We start from the raw sequence: 16,657 nt of genomic DNA, 5'->3' as shown, positions 1-16,657 counted from the left end.
CCTTTTATACTCTTATCGATTAGTTGATATTTTTCATAGACACATATATTTTGGCATTTTAATATTTAATACGATTAACAGAAGATAAAATTAAAAGTGTACGTACAACTTTTGGTATATGACCATTTCACAGTTACAAAGAAGAAAGTTCGTATCGTTTATGCGATAACATGCATTGTATATACATATATTGTGCGAATATGTATAAAAAAATTTTATCTCCTTTATATATCACTATTTAACGATGTACATACAACGATGATCATATCTATATTTTATACCTTATTTTTGGTTTATAGTACACACGCGCGTGTCATTTTTCCTGTTTATGCAAGGTTTTTACTTGAATGGGACTTACAAAAGCGTTCCGTTTTCGCGTTAAGAAGGTTTTGTTTTGCTGAGGTTCAGCGTCTATATAAAATTATAGGAACGTGCCGGGACCATAGAAAAATACTGTATTGGATAATTTTCCGTTTTATTCAGGGTCCACTTTAGACAGTTTTCACTGTATTATATGTTTGATAGATTGTATGCAGTATATCCAATACAGTTAAGCGGTGCAATTATTATTATTACCTATTCATTTAAATGTACCACGTTCGTATATATCCCATTATTCTACATTAAACAAAAGACCATATGATTGGCGAAATCATATTTTTTTTTTGCTTGATTTACTCTAATCCTTCTCAACTGATCACTCGTTCCATTCAATCAAGTAAACGCGATTGCCTAAAGTGGCCTATTAAAAATTACTCTCACCATAATTACTGATGTCCTTTTTTTTCTAAACTTCTCTTTATTAGCTCTGTTGATTCCCCTCCTTTATTGTACTGATAAACTTCAGTGTCCAAATCCGAAATACCCATTATAATTATAATTTTATTACATCTCACTTATCAATCAACTACCTATTTAAGAAACGAACCTCTTACAAGGATATGAGATTCACCAATGAAAATACGACTGTTTTTCCGTGGCTTGTTACTGTTTATATTATTATTATTAAATATGAAGAACATGTTTAAATTCAACATATAAATACTTCATGTTATACTTTTTCTAGTTGAGAAATTGATAGTTATTACTTTTTTAGAGCAATTGTCAAAGGAAGGTCTAATTCGATATTTAATGTCTGACGAAAATGCACCAGTATTTTTGGATCGATTAGAATTTTACATGGATATGGATCAACCTTTAGCTCATTATTATATTAATTCATCTCATAATACTTATTTATCTGGGAGACAATTTGGTGGAAAGTCCAGTGTTGAAATGTATCGACAGACACTTTTAGCTGGATGCAGGCGAGTCCATTTTATAAACATTTCTTTTGAATCAATATTTATTTTTATTTCATTACTCATAGATGTGTTGAACTTGACTGTTGGGATGGTAAAGGTGAAGAAGAAGAACCAATTATTACTCATGGAAAAGCCATGTGTACAGATATTCTGTTTAAGGTATAACTAAATTATATTCAAATCAGTTCATTTTATTTTACCTTATTTTTAAAAGTAACTATTTATACTAAATAAATAGTTATTGATTACTTTTACATTATATATTAATATTAGAAAAACTAAATAATGTTTAAGGATAATAAATATTTTTATAGTGTTGTTCTAGTTCTTATTATCCTATTAATTACATTTTTTTTAAACATTATGAGAAAAATATACTCATATTTGCATATTTCCTTTTTATAAAATATAACTCATGATATATATTCAAAATAATTTGGTGTATTCTGAAGGTTCAAAACCCTATTTTTCATGTTTGTAAATAATCTTATTTATTAAATGGTCATTAATGTTTGGTTTATTTATATTTAGGATGTAATTTATGCTATTCGTGATACAGCATTTGTAACATCAGATTATCCTATAATATTATCATTTGAAAATCATTGTTGCAAAAGTCAACAGTATAAACTTGCCAAGTATTGTGATGAAATTCTTGGGGATTTATTGATGAGAGAATGCTTACCTGATTATCCAGTAAGTTATCACTATAGTGTTTACTGATCTTGTATTAAAAATTTTAATTTTTTTAAGTGTGAAGCTGGTGTGCCGTTACCTCCCCCGTCATTACTAAAAAGAAAAATTATGATTAAGAACAAAAGATTAAAACCTGAAGTTGAAAAAAGTGAACTTGAGTTGTTTAGAAAAGGACAATTTGTTATTGAAGATGAAGAGAAAGAAGATGCAACTGCTGTAACAACAAATCCCCCTGAAGAAAAAAAGGTAAGTCACAATAATATGGTGATTTTTGTTATAGTTTTATTTTCACGCTTAATTTTCTAATATCTAGGTGGAAGCACCTGATGCTGGAACTGGTACAGAAGGTGCTGAGGCACCACCACCAATACAATATACTGGATCAACAACAAATGTCCATCCATGGCTATCTTCAATGGTAAATTATGCACAGCCAATCAAGTTTCAGGGTTTCGATGTGGCTGAAAGTAAATTGGAATATAGTATTTTTATGGAAAATTAAGTCCATTAATATCTCATTTTGTATTGTAGAAAAAAATATTCATCATAACATGAGTTCATTTGCTGAAAATACCGGACTTGGATACTTAAAGTCTCAAGCCATTGAATTTGTTAACTACAATAAAAGACAAATGAGTCGAATCTATCCAAAAGGAACACGTGCTGATTCTTCTAACTATATGCCTCAGGTATTAGAATCTTCTGTTTAAGTCGTGAAACATTTTTCTACTTCTACTCTCAATAAATTACAATTCATTTCAATTGAATATTATTTTTAAAGGTGTTTTGGAATGCTGGTTGTCAAATGGTATCATTGAATTTTCAAACTGCTGATTTGCCAATGCAACTTAATCAAGGAAAATTTGAGTACAACGGTAACTGTGGTTATTTGTTGAAACCTGATTTCATGCGTCGAGCAGACCGAAGTTTTGACCCTTTCGCAGAATCTCCGGTAGATGGAGTGATTGCTGCCCAATGTTCAGTTCAAGTGATTGCCGGTCAGTTTTTGTCTGATAAGAAAGTCGGCACTTATGTTGAAGTTGATATGTATGGCCTTCCTACTGATACTATTCGTAAAGAATTTCGTACCCGGATGGTGCCGAGCAATGGTTTAAATCCAGTGTATAACGAGGAGCCATTTTTATTCAGAAAGGTATTTTTATACTATCATTCAAATATTTTCCATTACTATATGTTTATTAAAATTTGATATTTATTCTTAATTATAGGTAGTGTTACCAGATTTAGCAGTACTGCGAATTGGTGTATATGAAGAAAATGGAAAATTATTGGGACAGAGGATTCTACCTTTAGATGGGCTACAAGCTGGCTATAGACATATATCCTTAAGATCAGAAGCCAATTTCCCAATGGCTTTACCTATGTTATTTTGTAATATTGAATTGAAAATTTATGTTCCTGATGGTTTTGAAGGTGTGTTGAATTTGAAAATTAATAATGTAATTTAATAAGCAATTTTACATAATTAACTTTAATTCACTAAGATTATCTTTAATAATATGAATGTCATTCAACTTATTTTAATATATTAATAATTATATTGTGTAAAATTAAAAATTTAAGCTATTTTTTTTTTTTTTTTTTTTATCAAATTACCGATTTTGTTTTATAGTATTTTTAATAATTGACAAAAAAAAAATAAAAAAAATAGCAAGGACTCTATTATATTATTAATTTTATATATTAGTTAATCATTTATATTACTTGATCAATATCTTACAAATTATATTCTTTTATATTTTTTATAATTATGTATTATATATTCTTTAAGATTTCATGGCTGCTTTATCTGATCCAAGAGCATTTTTGTCGGCACAAGAAAAGCGTGCGCAACAGATGAAGGCAATGGGTATTGAAGAAACCGATATTAACACCAAAGATATTGTGGCTGGTGGGGGAGGAGAAGGCGACAAGATTAATAAAAAGGGGAGCAAAAACAAAAAGTCTGATGAACCAAAGAAAGGTAAAAATGAAAAGAATCTTAAGTATTAGTTAAATATAAATATTACTGTTTTATTGTAGAAGAAGAACTGAAATTTGAAGCTATAAACCTTGAGTACTTGAGAAACGATAAGGGATTTCAGAAAGCTAGACGAAAGCAAGAAAAAGAACTAGAAGCTTTGCGTAAACGACAAGCCAAAGAAAAAGCTTCTATACAAAAACAGCAATGTACATCTGTAGAAAAGGCTGTTAAAGGCAAAGAGTAAGATAATGGCAAACAGTTTTAACTAATAATGCACAAGTTGTATTTATTTCTTGAAATTATTTATATTCTAGTAAAACTGAAGTAATCAATGATGGTAGTGTTAAAAAATTAGTAACTGAGCAAATGACTCAATGGTCAGAAATGGTTGAACGTCATAGGCGAGAAAAGTGGGCATTGCAAAAACAACAAGCCATTGAGCAGCAAGATGCTCTTGTGAAACTTATGGAGTCACTTCAAGCTGCACAAATGAAGCAGTTGGAAATTCGACATGAGAAGTATGAATTATATATTATAAAGTCACGGTTTAAATATTATGTCATGCATTTTTCGTTTGTTATTTACAGAGATTTAAAGGAGATGAACACAAGGCAAGCAAAAATATCTGTGGAAGTAATGAAAGAAGTGATGAATGATAAAACACTTAAGACTAAAGGTGATAAGGATAGGCGGTTGAGGGAAAAGAAACAAAATAACACTAAGAAGTTCATGGACGAGAGAAAATACGCTCAGGTATATTCAATAAATATAATGTATACATTAAACAGTCTTCAATTATAGTATACACGTTTTTACGAAAATCTATTTACAGATCAAGCAGGCTAAAGATAAAGACAAGTTGCAGGCAAAGCATGAAAAGCAAAAGCAAGAGTTGATCAAAGATATTAACAATGTATGTTTGAATGACTAACTCGTTTGAACTCGACTTATTGTTGTTGTGTTTTCATATAATCATAGATATTCGATCTGTACATTTTAGCTTTTGGAGATGTACAAGAACGAGGAGATAGAGTACGAGCTGAGCAACAAGACTGAGTTTTTTGTATGATTCCTCAGTGACAACACACATTGATGAACCACGTGTCATTGCTGCGGTTATTATGCATGTTCTTACACCATATTGCAATATTTTTACATTTTTCACTTAGTTTTTTTTTTAAATAATACAAATCATTATTTTGTCTAGTGTTAAAAATAATGCAGTAGACCCAGTGTACACCTAATTGTACAAAATTTTGAAAAGGTCAACCTAGTCAATCCTTACTAAACATCGTTCTATGGCCTAGAATAATAACAATCCACCGCTGGAAATATTTATGAGTCAACTTAATAATATTGTTAGTTATAAATTAAATATGTATACATATACATATTTCTGTGGTTGAAACTATAATTTTTTTCTTTTATTGTGTATTTATGTGTTTTTCCTTTTATTTTATAGTTGAAAAGTTGTATTTATTTGATTTTTGTTCCATAATTAATCTTAAATAATTATTGATCGTATTTTATTTTCCTAATTTAATGTTTAATTATATTTGTTGGCTAGTTTTTTAATACGATACTATATAATGAATATAAAATAAAATAATAAATATAATATTTGGTTTACTTTGTCTTTTGAAAAATTCTCTACACGGCCTAACCTGATCTGTGCGGGAAAATCGGGTGCTAAATATTATACTTAATCTGTTAAATAAATAAACATAAATATTTTACCACGGTTAACTAAGATGAGTATTTTATTAGTGGTATATATTTTAATTTTTACATTTTCGATAAATTAATTGCATATTACTAATGTACGATAGGTGACCAAACATACATTGCACTTAAAACGCGTAAAAAATAAAACGATATACGTGTAAATCATGAAATAATCGCTCTACTTCCAATACTTACCGTTTAGTTTTTTTTTTTTTTTTGTCATTCACAAAACCGTTCGTCGCAACACTCGACCGTCGTATGATAAAAAGTGACATTTTTTTGACGCACATCGGTGGTGGTGTATGTTAAGGAGTTGTGTATAGGCAATATTTAAAGTGCTTGCGAGCGTGACTTGCGACTGTGTGCGCGGTGATCAGTTATTAGTGTGTGTACGTTGTCCCACACCACACGTGTACACCATGTACTACCCGCTTTACTTATTTATCTGCTAATTGACAAATAACTACAAAAATGTTTATTAATACACAATAATGATCATTACGTATAAAATAACAATACGCGCCAGGAGCGGATCTAGGGGGGAGTTCAGGGGCTCAGCTGACCCACAGCTAATATTTGTTGACAAAATTGGCCTCTTGGAAATTTTTTTCTCTTTTTAGATCTTGATTTGGACTCTTGGACAGTTGGCCCATCGGAGTTACTTGAAAAATTAATGCCATGTATATTCAAAATTTAAAATTTTTCAATTCATAATTTATATTTTAAATTATATCTTTTTAGTAGAAAGTTAAGTAAATCATATTTTATTTCGAACGTTTGTTGCGCTGATAAAATAAGATTATATTTATTAATCGTAAATAATTCATTATCGATGGTATCACTAGTTCTAAAATGTAATATAAATATACTTATACACTTTTATGAGCATATTGTATTTTTTTTCTTTTTTTGCAAGGTATTAATTTCTAATTCCGTTTCATCCCTAATAAATGACCTCTTGAAATGGCTTGAACCACAGTTCCCCGACTCTGGATCTGCCCCTGATAAGCGCATGTTCTACATTCCGTATTATGATCGTTCGCCGTCTGTTCTACATTATTTCTACAACACTGTTTCTACATTTCTCTACTCATCAACGTTTTGTTATTTTTTCAACTTCACTGTTTTAATTTTTAAAGATTTGAAAGTTTATTAATTATAAAAATACGAGTTTTCTATTTTAAAGTGCAAAGGATTAAATATTATAATAACAAACGCTGTAGGCATTCATTTTATTAAAAAAAAAAATGTTTATTTATATTATTGTTTCGGTAAACCTGATCTTATGGTTAATCCTCTATCAAATCTCGAGTGTATAATTTCTGGAACTATATTATGTTTATTTGAAATAAAAAATAAAGAAAAAAGTATTAGTTACCGTTGGGTGTCCGCACTACAAAATGACATAATGTTCGTTTTGTAATATTAAGTTGTCCTTGTACTTGGAAATAATAACAATGATTTTTTTTTTAATATTAGTTTTCATTATATATCATAAATTTTAATTTATTTGCATTTACGGTTTTTTTCCGGCGTATACTTTTTAAACTTTGAGGACACTTAATTTCTATAATTGCATTTTTGCCAATTAGTCCATCGGGACTCGCAGCTAAATAATTAACAGTCGTATGAACAAATAATCCTATAATCCTGCTGGTTCAATTTTAATATTATTTTTTATTTCAAAATCTCTTTTGGCCATCGGTTCATTTTCAATTCCATACCTATAAAATGTGAACAAATTAACATTTAACTATTCAGATTATGCATACCCTATACAGTACATTTGATTACCATTACACTTACCGAGTGGCAGAGTTTCATTGAAAAATATCATAGAGTAAGTTCTTAACGGTGTTTGCCCGAAAAGTGCTTGCTCTAAGTTTACACACTTTTCCAAAATTTGAAACTGTAAGATGTATATATATTTTAACCGTTTATCATTTTTTAGCTGTCCTACAGTTCTTATCTCCGCTTCTTCTATTTCATTTAGAGTTAGTTTTAAATTATTTAAAAATATTTGTTACTATCTTAAATATTCGTCATGTGGCATATCAATTATTGCACGTTTTAATTCATTTGCAGCCCCATAATGTTCATTTGGTCCGTCAACAATTTGTGACCTCTTCGGAAAAGTTCTTATAATTTAAAAAAAAAAATCAGTTATGTATATTATATTATTTATTCTTAGACAATAAAAATATTATAATGATTTTTTTAAATATGAGAATGTTTTACTATTCATTCACTAAATAATTAAATAGAAATTAAAAAAAATGATATATTATATTATATTATCATAAAGATTGTAATAATTTATAAATATAGGCGTATATAGGTTATTCGTTATAGGTTTAGCATTCTATCTATTTTAATTCACAGAAAGCAAACATTTAATTTAATGTTTTATTTTAATTAATTTTAATTAATTTATATAATTAAATTTAATTTAAATTATTAATTATAATAGATACATTTCGAAATTTAAACGTCGACGTTTTAATTTTTCTTTTGATCTTTCTACTTTTTTTTATAAATTGCTTTGTAAATAATCCTTTGTAACTAATTTTCTAGTATTCGTAATTTTTTTATGTAAATTACTATTATATTTTGCTATATGATGTTATTGCTGAATTACACCTTGCAATGTATGACCCTAAAAAGTGTATATGATAGTTTTATATACGTCAAACATATACAGTTGTACAATTTTAAGTTGTATTAGTATTTGTAATTATGTACCTCTAGAAGAAAAATTAATTAGTTTTCCACCTACATACTTGGCAACCACACCATTAAAGCCTTCTACTACGTTTTTATTTACGTTATATATAAAGCTTTCAACATGATGAGGAACGATGTTTCTTGTCCCTAAAATATGTTTAAATAATCCTCGATGGTCCGTTTGAGGAACCAAATTTACCTCGCCTTCTTTAGAACGCTTACAAATGTAACTATAAATACATAATTTTAAATTATTGTAGATGAAAACAGTTTTACATTTATTTTAAATTATTATACTTGGCACAATTAGAATTATCTCCAAATACGTGGTATGGGCTGTTTAATACATCCTTTATCAAAAGTTCAACTTTTTCATTAAGCTGCTACGTCATATTTTTTTCTAAAAACTATTGCCTTAGTAATTGCGCACCTATTTTAAATGTATACATTTATGAGTTTTACTAATATTTATAATTGTACCGTAACAGTACCTCGAATAGCCTATTAGTATTTCTAAGTAATTGGTGCTAGTTCTAAGCAAGACGGTGACATGCGATATTTGCGGTGGAATGGAAGTGGTGGAGGAACGTTTCCTCACGCATCGTACAAGTCACTGTCACCCACGCAAACGATTCAGAACGTGTGTTGTATTTGACTAAAAACTATGTACTTTTTGGTCATCCTACCGATCGACCTAAATATGCGAAAATAATTATAAAAACTGATTTGAATTCGCTATTGTGTCCACTTCAGATCGGTCAGTCCACATTTTAAGAATTCTGATTTTAATTCTGAATAATTAACTTTTCAAAATCCAAAAAATTTCAAAACATTTGAATTCATTATTATGTCTTCTTGAGATCGGTCAGTCCACATTTTAAGAATTCTAATTTTAATTCTGAATAATTAACTTTTAAAAATCCGGATATTTCAAAACATTCAAATTAAATTATAGTTTTTAGTGAGGGGGGGGGGTGAAATTGGGAAAATTGGACTGACCGATCTCAAGTAGACACAATAACGAATTCAAATCAGTTTTCAGAAATATTTTCGCATTATTAGGTCGATCGGTAGGATGGTCAAAAGATGAATATGTTTTGACTAAAATAACTGCACGCAGATGCGTACGCAAAAAATATTTTTCGAGGGTTTTAGGTTGTACATTTTCATAATAATATAATCTATATACCAATTTTACTATATAAAAACATATTTAATATCATTTTCCTGAATGTCGGAAGGGGGTTTGAATCCCTAAAACCTCTCCTTGTGTACGCACCTGACTGCACGTCACCGATCCCCTTAAAAATTATTGTATCCAACAACTAGATTAGTTTTATCCGTGTCCTTTCATCGAGGAAATAAAAAGTCTTATGTGTATAGGGATTTGTTTTTCAAAAACAATAACACATACCAATAAATTTTACAAATGAAATAAACTTTTTATTTTTACAAAACAATGAATATGTTTCCCGGTCTTAAGTCTAGCAATCGTCCGCGTAAACGAGCCCGTGGTTGGGTGAAATTATAATTTTGCCCAGGAAATCACTTGCCTTCAACAGGACCGTCCCAAGGTTTTTCGAGACCGAAAATTTAATCGAAATGGATTTTAATCGTTCAATGCGATCGGACAAGTCGCTACACGCTCACACGCGCACGACTTTAATCGCCGACACGAAGCGTGTAAAATATAGCTCAGTGTAATCGAGGCTTTATTGTTAATTACTATACATCGAGACTTTATGGAGGCCCTCTAAAAAATATTCCAACAATGAGGCAAAATATTCCCGTCGCTCTTCCCCCCCCCCCCACTGAACGGCTCTGGCCCTCTTACCTCGCGTACATTCACCACGACATGTTTGAAAAACACGGACCGCGTAGGCTTATGCTAACCGTCTCTTCGGGCATTTTTTCAAAATCGAAAACGTTTTTCACGAATGAGAAAACACCCGATAAAACGCCGATCCCTTATCGGGACGAAAACGTTTCGCCTGCAGACACGAGCGCGACGAGTGTTACGCCGTGTGCCGCCGCGTTACCGTTGCGTTCGTTCGGTACAATTATCGTTTATAATTTGTACACACAGATACCGTCGGGTTAACAATACGGTACCGATATTGCGTATTGTAATGTGCAAATAACGTGTTTTCGACCTTGCTCGGCTTTTCGTAAACGAGGTCGTGTCGTCGTGTTCTGCTCTCGTTACTGCGCACACCTGAATATTAACTCGCGCGTCAGACGTTCACTTCGGTAATAGATGTGAAGAAGCACGTGCGCCCAGTGGCATCGGAGTCCTAAACGTTTTGGTCGGCCGAAAAATTATTGAAATGTCCACCTCGTATCTAAACGTCGAACTCAATGGAGCAAGGATAGTAGGCATAGGCGTAAACTGGAGAGAGCTAGGGGGCAATAGCCCCCCTGGAATAAATTAGGAGAGACAGTGCCCCCTCTGATATTTAACATACCATTTTTAAAATAAGTAAAAAACAGTTGGTTATAGATTATACTGTACATTTTTTTTTTTTTTTTAATCTTAGTTTTTAATTTTCGCTTATCTAACATAATATTAGAAAACAAATAACTTTACATAATAATATGTAGGTAGTAAAGCGGCGTTTAACCGCGGAACCCTTTTCGTTAAATATGTAATTATATATTTGCCCCTCCTAATAAATTTCCAAGTTACGCCTATGGGGGTGGAGGATGGATTGTGGTTTTTACCGAAAGAATTTTGATGTTGGGCTTGAATTCCGTAACGAAACTTACATACGGTTCGGCTCCAATACGGCCCCGTCATAAATGTTTAAAACACGTCAAGGCCTCCGGTATAGGGTTCGGCGCCACTGCTCGTACCAATTATACCAGTCGTATGAAAAATACAAACGTTACGTGTCGCGTTATCGACGGTAAACAAATATATTTGTGCACGTCAATCATGTTGTCATCGTCTGCAGTAGATCGAGTTGCGTGCGTAAGATTTTTTACGAGTGGGTTTTGAGATATTGTTCTTATTGTTCTAATTTTTCCTTCGACTGTCGAACATTAAACGACGTACATATCTATCTGTGTTTATATATTTTTATTTATAAACCAAATACCACTCACTTGTTACATCTCAAAAATGACTTATCGTACAAATTTACAATTTGACATAACACTAGATGTGCAATGAGAAAGTATTATACAAAATTCAACCTTATATGGGGTAAAAAAGGATAAAAACGAAAAGTGATAAACATGAGAAAAAAAATCACCTAGCCGGAAACGCTAAAGGTACGACCATGAAATTTGATGAGTAGTTTTGTTTTATGATGTGGAGACGTCCCTAAAAAGGATTTTTACGCTTAATTTGAAATGTAACGACGAAATGTATGAACTTGAAATTGAACTTAATGATCTCCCCGATACTCTGGACGCGTAATAAAAAAATATTGAAACCAGCAAATGCGGTCTTGTGATGCGAGAAAGGTTAATTCAACGTACAACCAAAACAACCGTATCGGTTCGTTTGAAATTTCGTTTTACCGACCCTAGGCCCGTTCAATCGGTGCACGGCAATTAAAAACTGCGTCCCGGCCAAGGCTGTTCCGTGCGAAACCGGTCAATGCAGCCAGTGATATTATAATAACATAAATGGTGCACTGCACATTGTACGATGTACAGGATCCGACGTTACTGTACGCGTCCAGTAGTCGACAGATGACATGGTACAAGAAGTGCATGTTGTGCAGCAGGACGCGAAAACTGGAGTCACGGGTCGTTAACGATTCATGTACGGGGATCGATAATAATTGGATAAAAATATTTCCATCTCGGTGGTATAATTAATGCGCGCCGCATGCACTACGTTGTACGCTGCGTTAAATATTGCCAGATTTTAAAGTTCTTAAACCGGGACATCGCATTGAATGATCTTTTTTTTTCTTTCTTGTTTGTAACGCTCAGATGGAAATAAAAATAAGTATATCCTTTTATATCCTTTTATTGCCAATGTCGTTCTAAGTTTTATTATTAAACTGTACGATGCTAAACGTTATTTTCTCTCAGATTCTATTGAATGGGACAAATTGAACGACCGATCGTCACATCGCGGGATATGCTGTTAAACCCGGTAGGAATGACTAGCCTAATAATAATGATGTTTAGTCGACCATCAGTTGCCTGCCGACCGACTTAGTTTTTATTATTTTAGAACACAACAGGTAGGTATGATTGAATTTAAAAAAATTAACATTAACATTGAAAAAAATCATATTAATTATTCATATTAATCTAACCAACTTTTCATTTTATTCGGAACAATTTATTTTTCGAAATCTCCATAGAATTGAGCTATGTTCCCCGAGTATATTATACTAAAGAGTTGTACGATAAATCATCGTCGTTACTCTCGTGATAAGCGTGATCGGCATAGACGAAACTAAACAATTTTATTATGACAGGCAAAATGATAAATAAGTAAAATACAGTAGGTAGGAGTGGTATTATCGGTGACGATGATAGAATTTTTTTGTTTTTAGGTAGGGCCAATTGGAGGCCAACAATTATAAGGTAGGATCACGAAAAATGAGATTTTAGTAAAAAAAAAAATATTAATAATAATAATAATAATCGGAATACACTTGATAAACGTACGCACCGAACACATCAATATTATGTCTCGACGGCGATGCGCAAACTGTCACCAGTTTTTGGACATTCAAGAGATGAGTTTTCGCGATCGTCTTCATTCCGAATCGGCTTTTCGTTCGTGCGCGTGACAGTTGCGCTGGGCGTACCACCAGAGGATCGCCCGATGGTCCCTTGTTCGACCACGACCGTACCATAATTTTATCGGCTGCGATATATCGTACGAATCACATTAATGTTTTCATTGTCGATCGAACGGATTCGTACACTGCAACGGTATAATTCTATACTGTTTTCCACGACGTCGGACCACCAAAACATTAATTTCATTTGCGCTGTGCGCGCATTGAAAACGTGAGGATCGTGTGCGTACGTTTAATCGCTTAATTATTCAGCAAACAGTTCAATCAGTGTCGATTAACCGGTGTTTACTAATCGTTTTTTATTCCTTTTTTTTTTTTTCTAGAATATTTTATTTAAACCTATGTCAATAAGGGGCAGTAGATAAGCCGCTCAGTGTTAACGGTTTCGTCATGAGAAATACGATAATCGCCTGCGCGCGTTCAATATCAATAATGATATACTCGTATGTGTTATTCCGCTCGTCCGATCCGTCGTAGGCTCTACGCTCACCGGTCGCGCTATACATCCGTTCCCATTCGATCGGGATCCACTGCTAGTGTTACCGACCGCGGTCACCTTTACTTCGAAAGGCGAAAGTCGTTATTAATTATTATTTTTTTTTTACCGAGTGTTTTTCCACGCGCGTTTATGATTGAAACGCAGTCGAATTTTCGAACTTCAATTCCCGTGGCTGGTGGGTAGAGCGAGCAAAAATTTAAACGGAAATTCAAATGTCCCTTTTTTTTTTCGAAGGATGCGTTTATAATCGAGTCTTACATTGCGCACCGTCGGAGCGACAGTAATCATTCGCTACGCGTAGAATCGATGGTGTAAAAATGAATTTTTGATTTTTTTTTTTGTTTGATTTTTTTATTGAAATAATATACGGATTAGGATCCAATTACATGAATTGAATTTAAATGGCATTCAAAAATATTATTAAACAAATACAGAAATAAAAAAAATAATTAATTAAAATTAAACAAATACAGAAATAAAAAAAATAATTAATTAAAATTTAAGTAAAACAAAAAATAAAAATAAAATACAATTAATATTAAATAAACATATCAAGTTATATGTATTGCTAGGTTAGCGGAAACTTGGTTTTTACAAAATGTAAATGAAGTAAAAAAATATTAATTGATCGGGTGTGAGCTGAGAAAACTTTGAATGACAGATGAGTTACGAGGTTAGGACAGTCAATATAGCCATTTAATAACTTAAAAATAAAATATAAATCGAGTATGATTCTACGCTGTTCAAAGGATTCCAGATTCAGATAAGTAAGTAAAGGATGGTAAGATGAGGAGTTCTGGAAATATTCAACTTGAAAGCTAAAAACCCTAAGAACCTGTTTTGAACTTTTTCGAGAGTAGTTATTAATCCAATAATATTTGGTGACTAGATAATTGAACAATAGGTATTCAAAAATTAAGCGTACCAGCGAACAATAAATTGAAATAAAAACATTTTTATCATTGAAATCGACACAACTTCTGTGCATGAAACCAAGCAGTTTAAAGATTTTATCCTTTATATAACGGATACGAGCATTGAATGTTAATTTAGGTTCAAAAAGTACGTCAAGATCCTTTATAACGTCAGCTATTCTGGGTTTTATTTTATCAGGGCTATTTTATTTAAAATTTTTTTTTATCTCGGAAAACAATTGACAATCATTGACTTTTTGACTCGCACCTCCGCGTTCACACGTTGATTGCAGCTGATAACGTAACAACAATGTATTATGATACGATGTTTACGCGCGTACACTTGGCACGGTAAGACATAACAGCAGTGGTCGGAATAGTAATTGTGTTGTATGGTTGAAACGAGACGACGCGTTACGGTACACGCATGGCCGCGGACGACGTGTTTTCGGCCGTGCGATAAAAGTGTAGTGGCACGTGGTGCGCGCGTGCGCGCGTACGTACACGAATTGTTCGTAACCGTAGTACCGTTACGGTAATCGTATAATGGGTAAACGGGAACGTTCCGTGATATTAGTTTTGGCAACACAGGATCAAAAGGATCACATCCGTGTTGACGGGTTTAGACGCGATCGACGTGCGCGACGGTACAGGGCACCGAAACCATAAGGAATCCGCGAGTAGCGTCAAGATCAGAGTATTAAATCTGTCCAAACGTCGGCGACGCTAATCGTTTGCCGTAGGTAAAAGAAAAATAATAATTGTTTTCGCAACGCGATACAATATGAATTCGACTGTTGTTATTATGTCGAAACGCGCAAGGAGTGGCCGCACTTGTAGGTACAATTACAGTTTTATAAAATATCGTTGTATTATTGTTACTATTACGTTTGTTTTCTGTTGGATTTACATAAACGAGGCAACTGGGCACGTTTGAAAAATCATTTTCAGAGTTTTCGATTACGAACGGGGCTTGGCCCTTCCAGGTCCCGGAATTCTGCCCGTTCGAGTTGTACGTTTAAGTGGTTTTTTTTTTTTAAGGCAGAGGCGCCAAAACAGTTCGCGCACTAAGCGCTGAACGAGCTAAAGCCGGTGTTGTGCACCCGTACTACAAGAACATTTCGGCGCGATTTGTCCGAGAAGTAAAGACGATAAATGAGCGCCGTATGTTATCCATCACCGAACCGTTTTACGACGTCGACGGAAATTATTATTATTTTTATGCCCGCATTACGCGTGTTACGGAAAAGGTAGTCGAAAGCGATAAAAAACAACATGTGTCGGCGATCTTAATCTTGGGCTGCAGTGCGTGTTGTCCATGTAACCACAACAGAGGCTGTGGACGAGCGTCGGGTTGAAATAATGTTATAAAATCTGTAAAAGTATAACAGCGAACGCGATGTACCTATTCGTATCACGTCGAGTCCCGGTCGGTAGATAATGTACGTATACGCGTACCGAACGGTTGTATTCGAATTTATTTTCATTATCGTTATACATAAACGCGTGTTAAGATAAATTATTATAATACACATGATATTATACCGGACGGGTACGGGGATCGCAATAAAAAAACAAGACGTTTTATGGTTCAATAACGCGTTTGTGTTACATAAACTGTCGGCGTGTGTGTTACACATTATTAGTAATCGTTGTGCACGAGATGCAATACGCTGCTGTAGCGATGTATCGTGGTGGTTTTCTTCTTTTTTTTTTTTTAAGTTTTTCCGACACGATAGTCATCTAACTTAGTGCTAGTGTAATTTTGTTTTATTTTTTAACATTTTTTTACGATCGGTATGAATTCAAATTGGTTTGAAAGTTAAGTAATACTGATAGCAAAAGATGGGGCGATACAGGAATGGGTAAATTATGTAGCTGAATTGGTCTTTAAAACTTGAAACCTGTGTATCATTGCTCCGGAAAAACGGTTCTGAATGAAAGAGGTCGGTTGAATCAGTTTATATTTCTAAAGATGATTGATATAATAGTATAGAGTATACATTTTTTTAATAAAGTGGATTGAACCTGAACTTTCG

At 32.9% G+C, this 16,657-nt stretch overlaps 1 protein-coding gene across 5 annotated transcripts in view; it reads left to right on the top strand.

Moving 5' to 3' along the window:
- LOC112685793 (1-phosphatidylinositol 4,5-bisphosphate phosphodiesterase) overlaps positions 1-5,392 on the top strand; it is a 40,178-nt gene extending 34,786 nt beyond the window's left edge. For 2 of the 5 annotated variants that reach the window (XM_025557787.1, XM_025557788.1), the window contains exons 9-22: positions 1,097-1,307; positions 1,370-1,463; positions 1,836-2,000; positions 2,058-2,246; positions 2,314-2,467; positions 2,532-2,689; positions 2,782-3,153; positions 3,230-3,434; positions 3,793-3,984; positions 4,044-4,224; positions 4,299-4,502; positions 4,572-4,737; positions 4,817-4,897; positions 4,963-5,392. In XM_025557787.1, coding sequence (XP_025413572.1) covers positions 1,097-1,307; positions 1,370-1,463; positions 1,836-2,000; positions 2,058-2,246; positions 2,314-2,467; positions 2,532-2,689; positions 2,782-3,153; positions 3,230-3,434; positions 3,793-3,984; positions 4,044-4,224; positions 4,299-4,502; positions 4,572-4,737; positions 4,817-4,897; positions 4,963-5,040 — 2,450 coding nt within the window. In that variant the 3' untranslated portion in view covers positions 5,041-5,392. The remainder of the gene's footprint in view (positions 1-1,096; positions 1,308-1,369; positions 1,464-1,835; positions 2,001-2,057; positions 2,247-2,313; positions 2,468-2,531; positions 2,690-2,781; positions 3,154-3,229; positions 3,435-3,792; positions 3,985-4,043; positions 4,225-4,298; positions 4,503-4,571; positions 4,738-4,816; positions 4,898-4,962) is intronic. The other 3 variants (XR_003148835.1, XR_003148836.1, XM_025557789.1) reach the window with 3 other exon arrangements.
- Positions 5,393-16,657: the final 11,265 nt, after the last annotated feature.

This window comes from Sipha flava, unplaced genomic scaffold (genome assembly GCF_003268045.1).
Source record: "Sipha flava isolate LNK unplaced genomic scaffold, YSA_version1 292_pilon_pilon, whole genome shotgun sequence".
NCBI classification, from domain to species: Eukaryota; Metazoa; Arthropoda; class Insecta; order Hemiptera; family Aphididae; genus Sipha; species Sipha flava.
The sequence above is the reverse complement of the archived record's forward strand: the minus strand, read 5'-3'. Positions and strand labels throughout refer to the sequence as shown.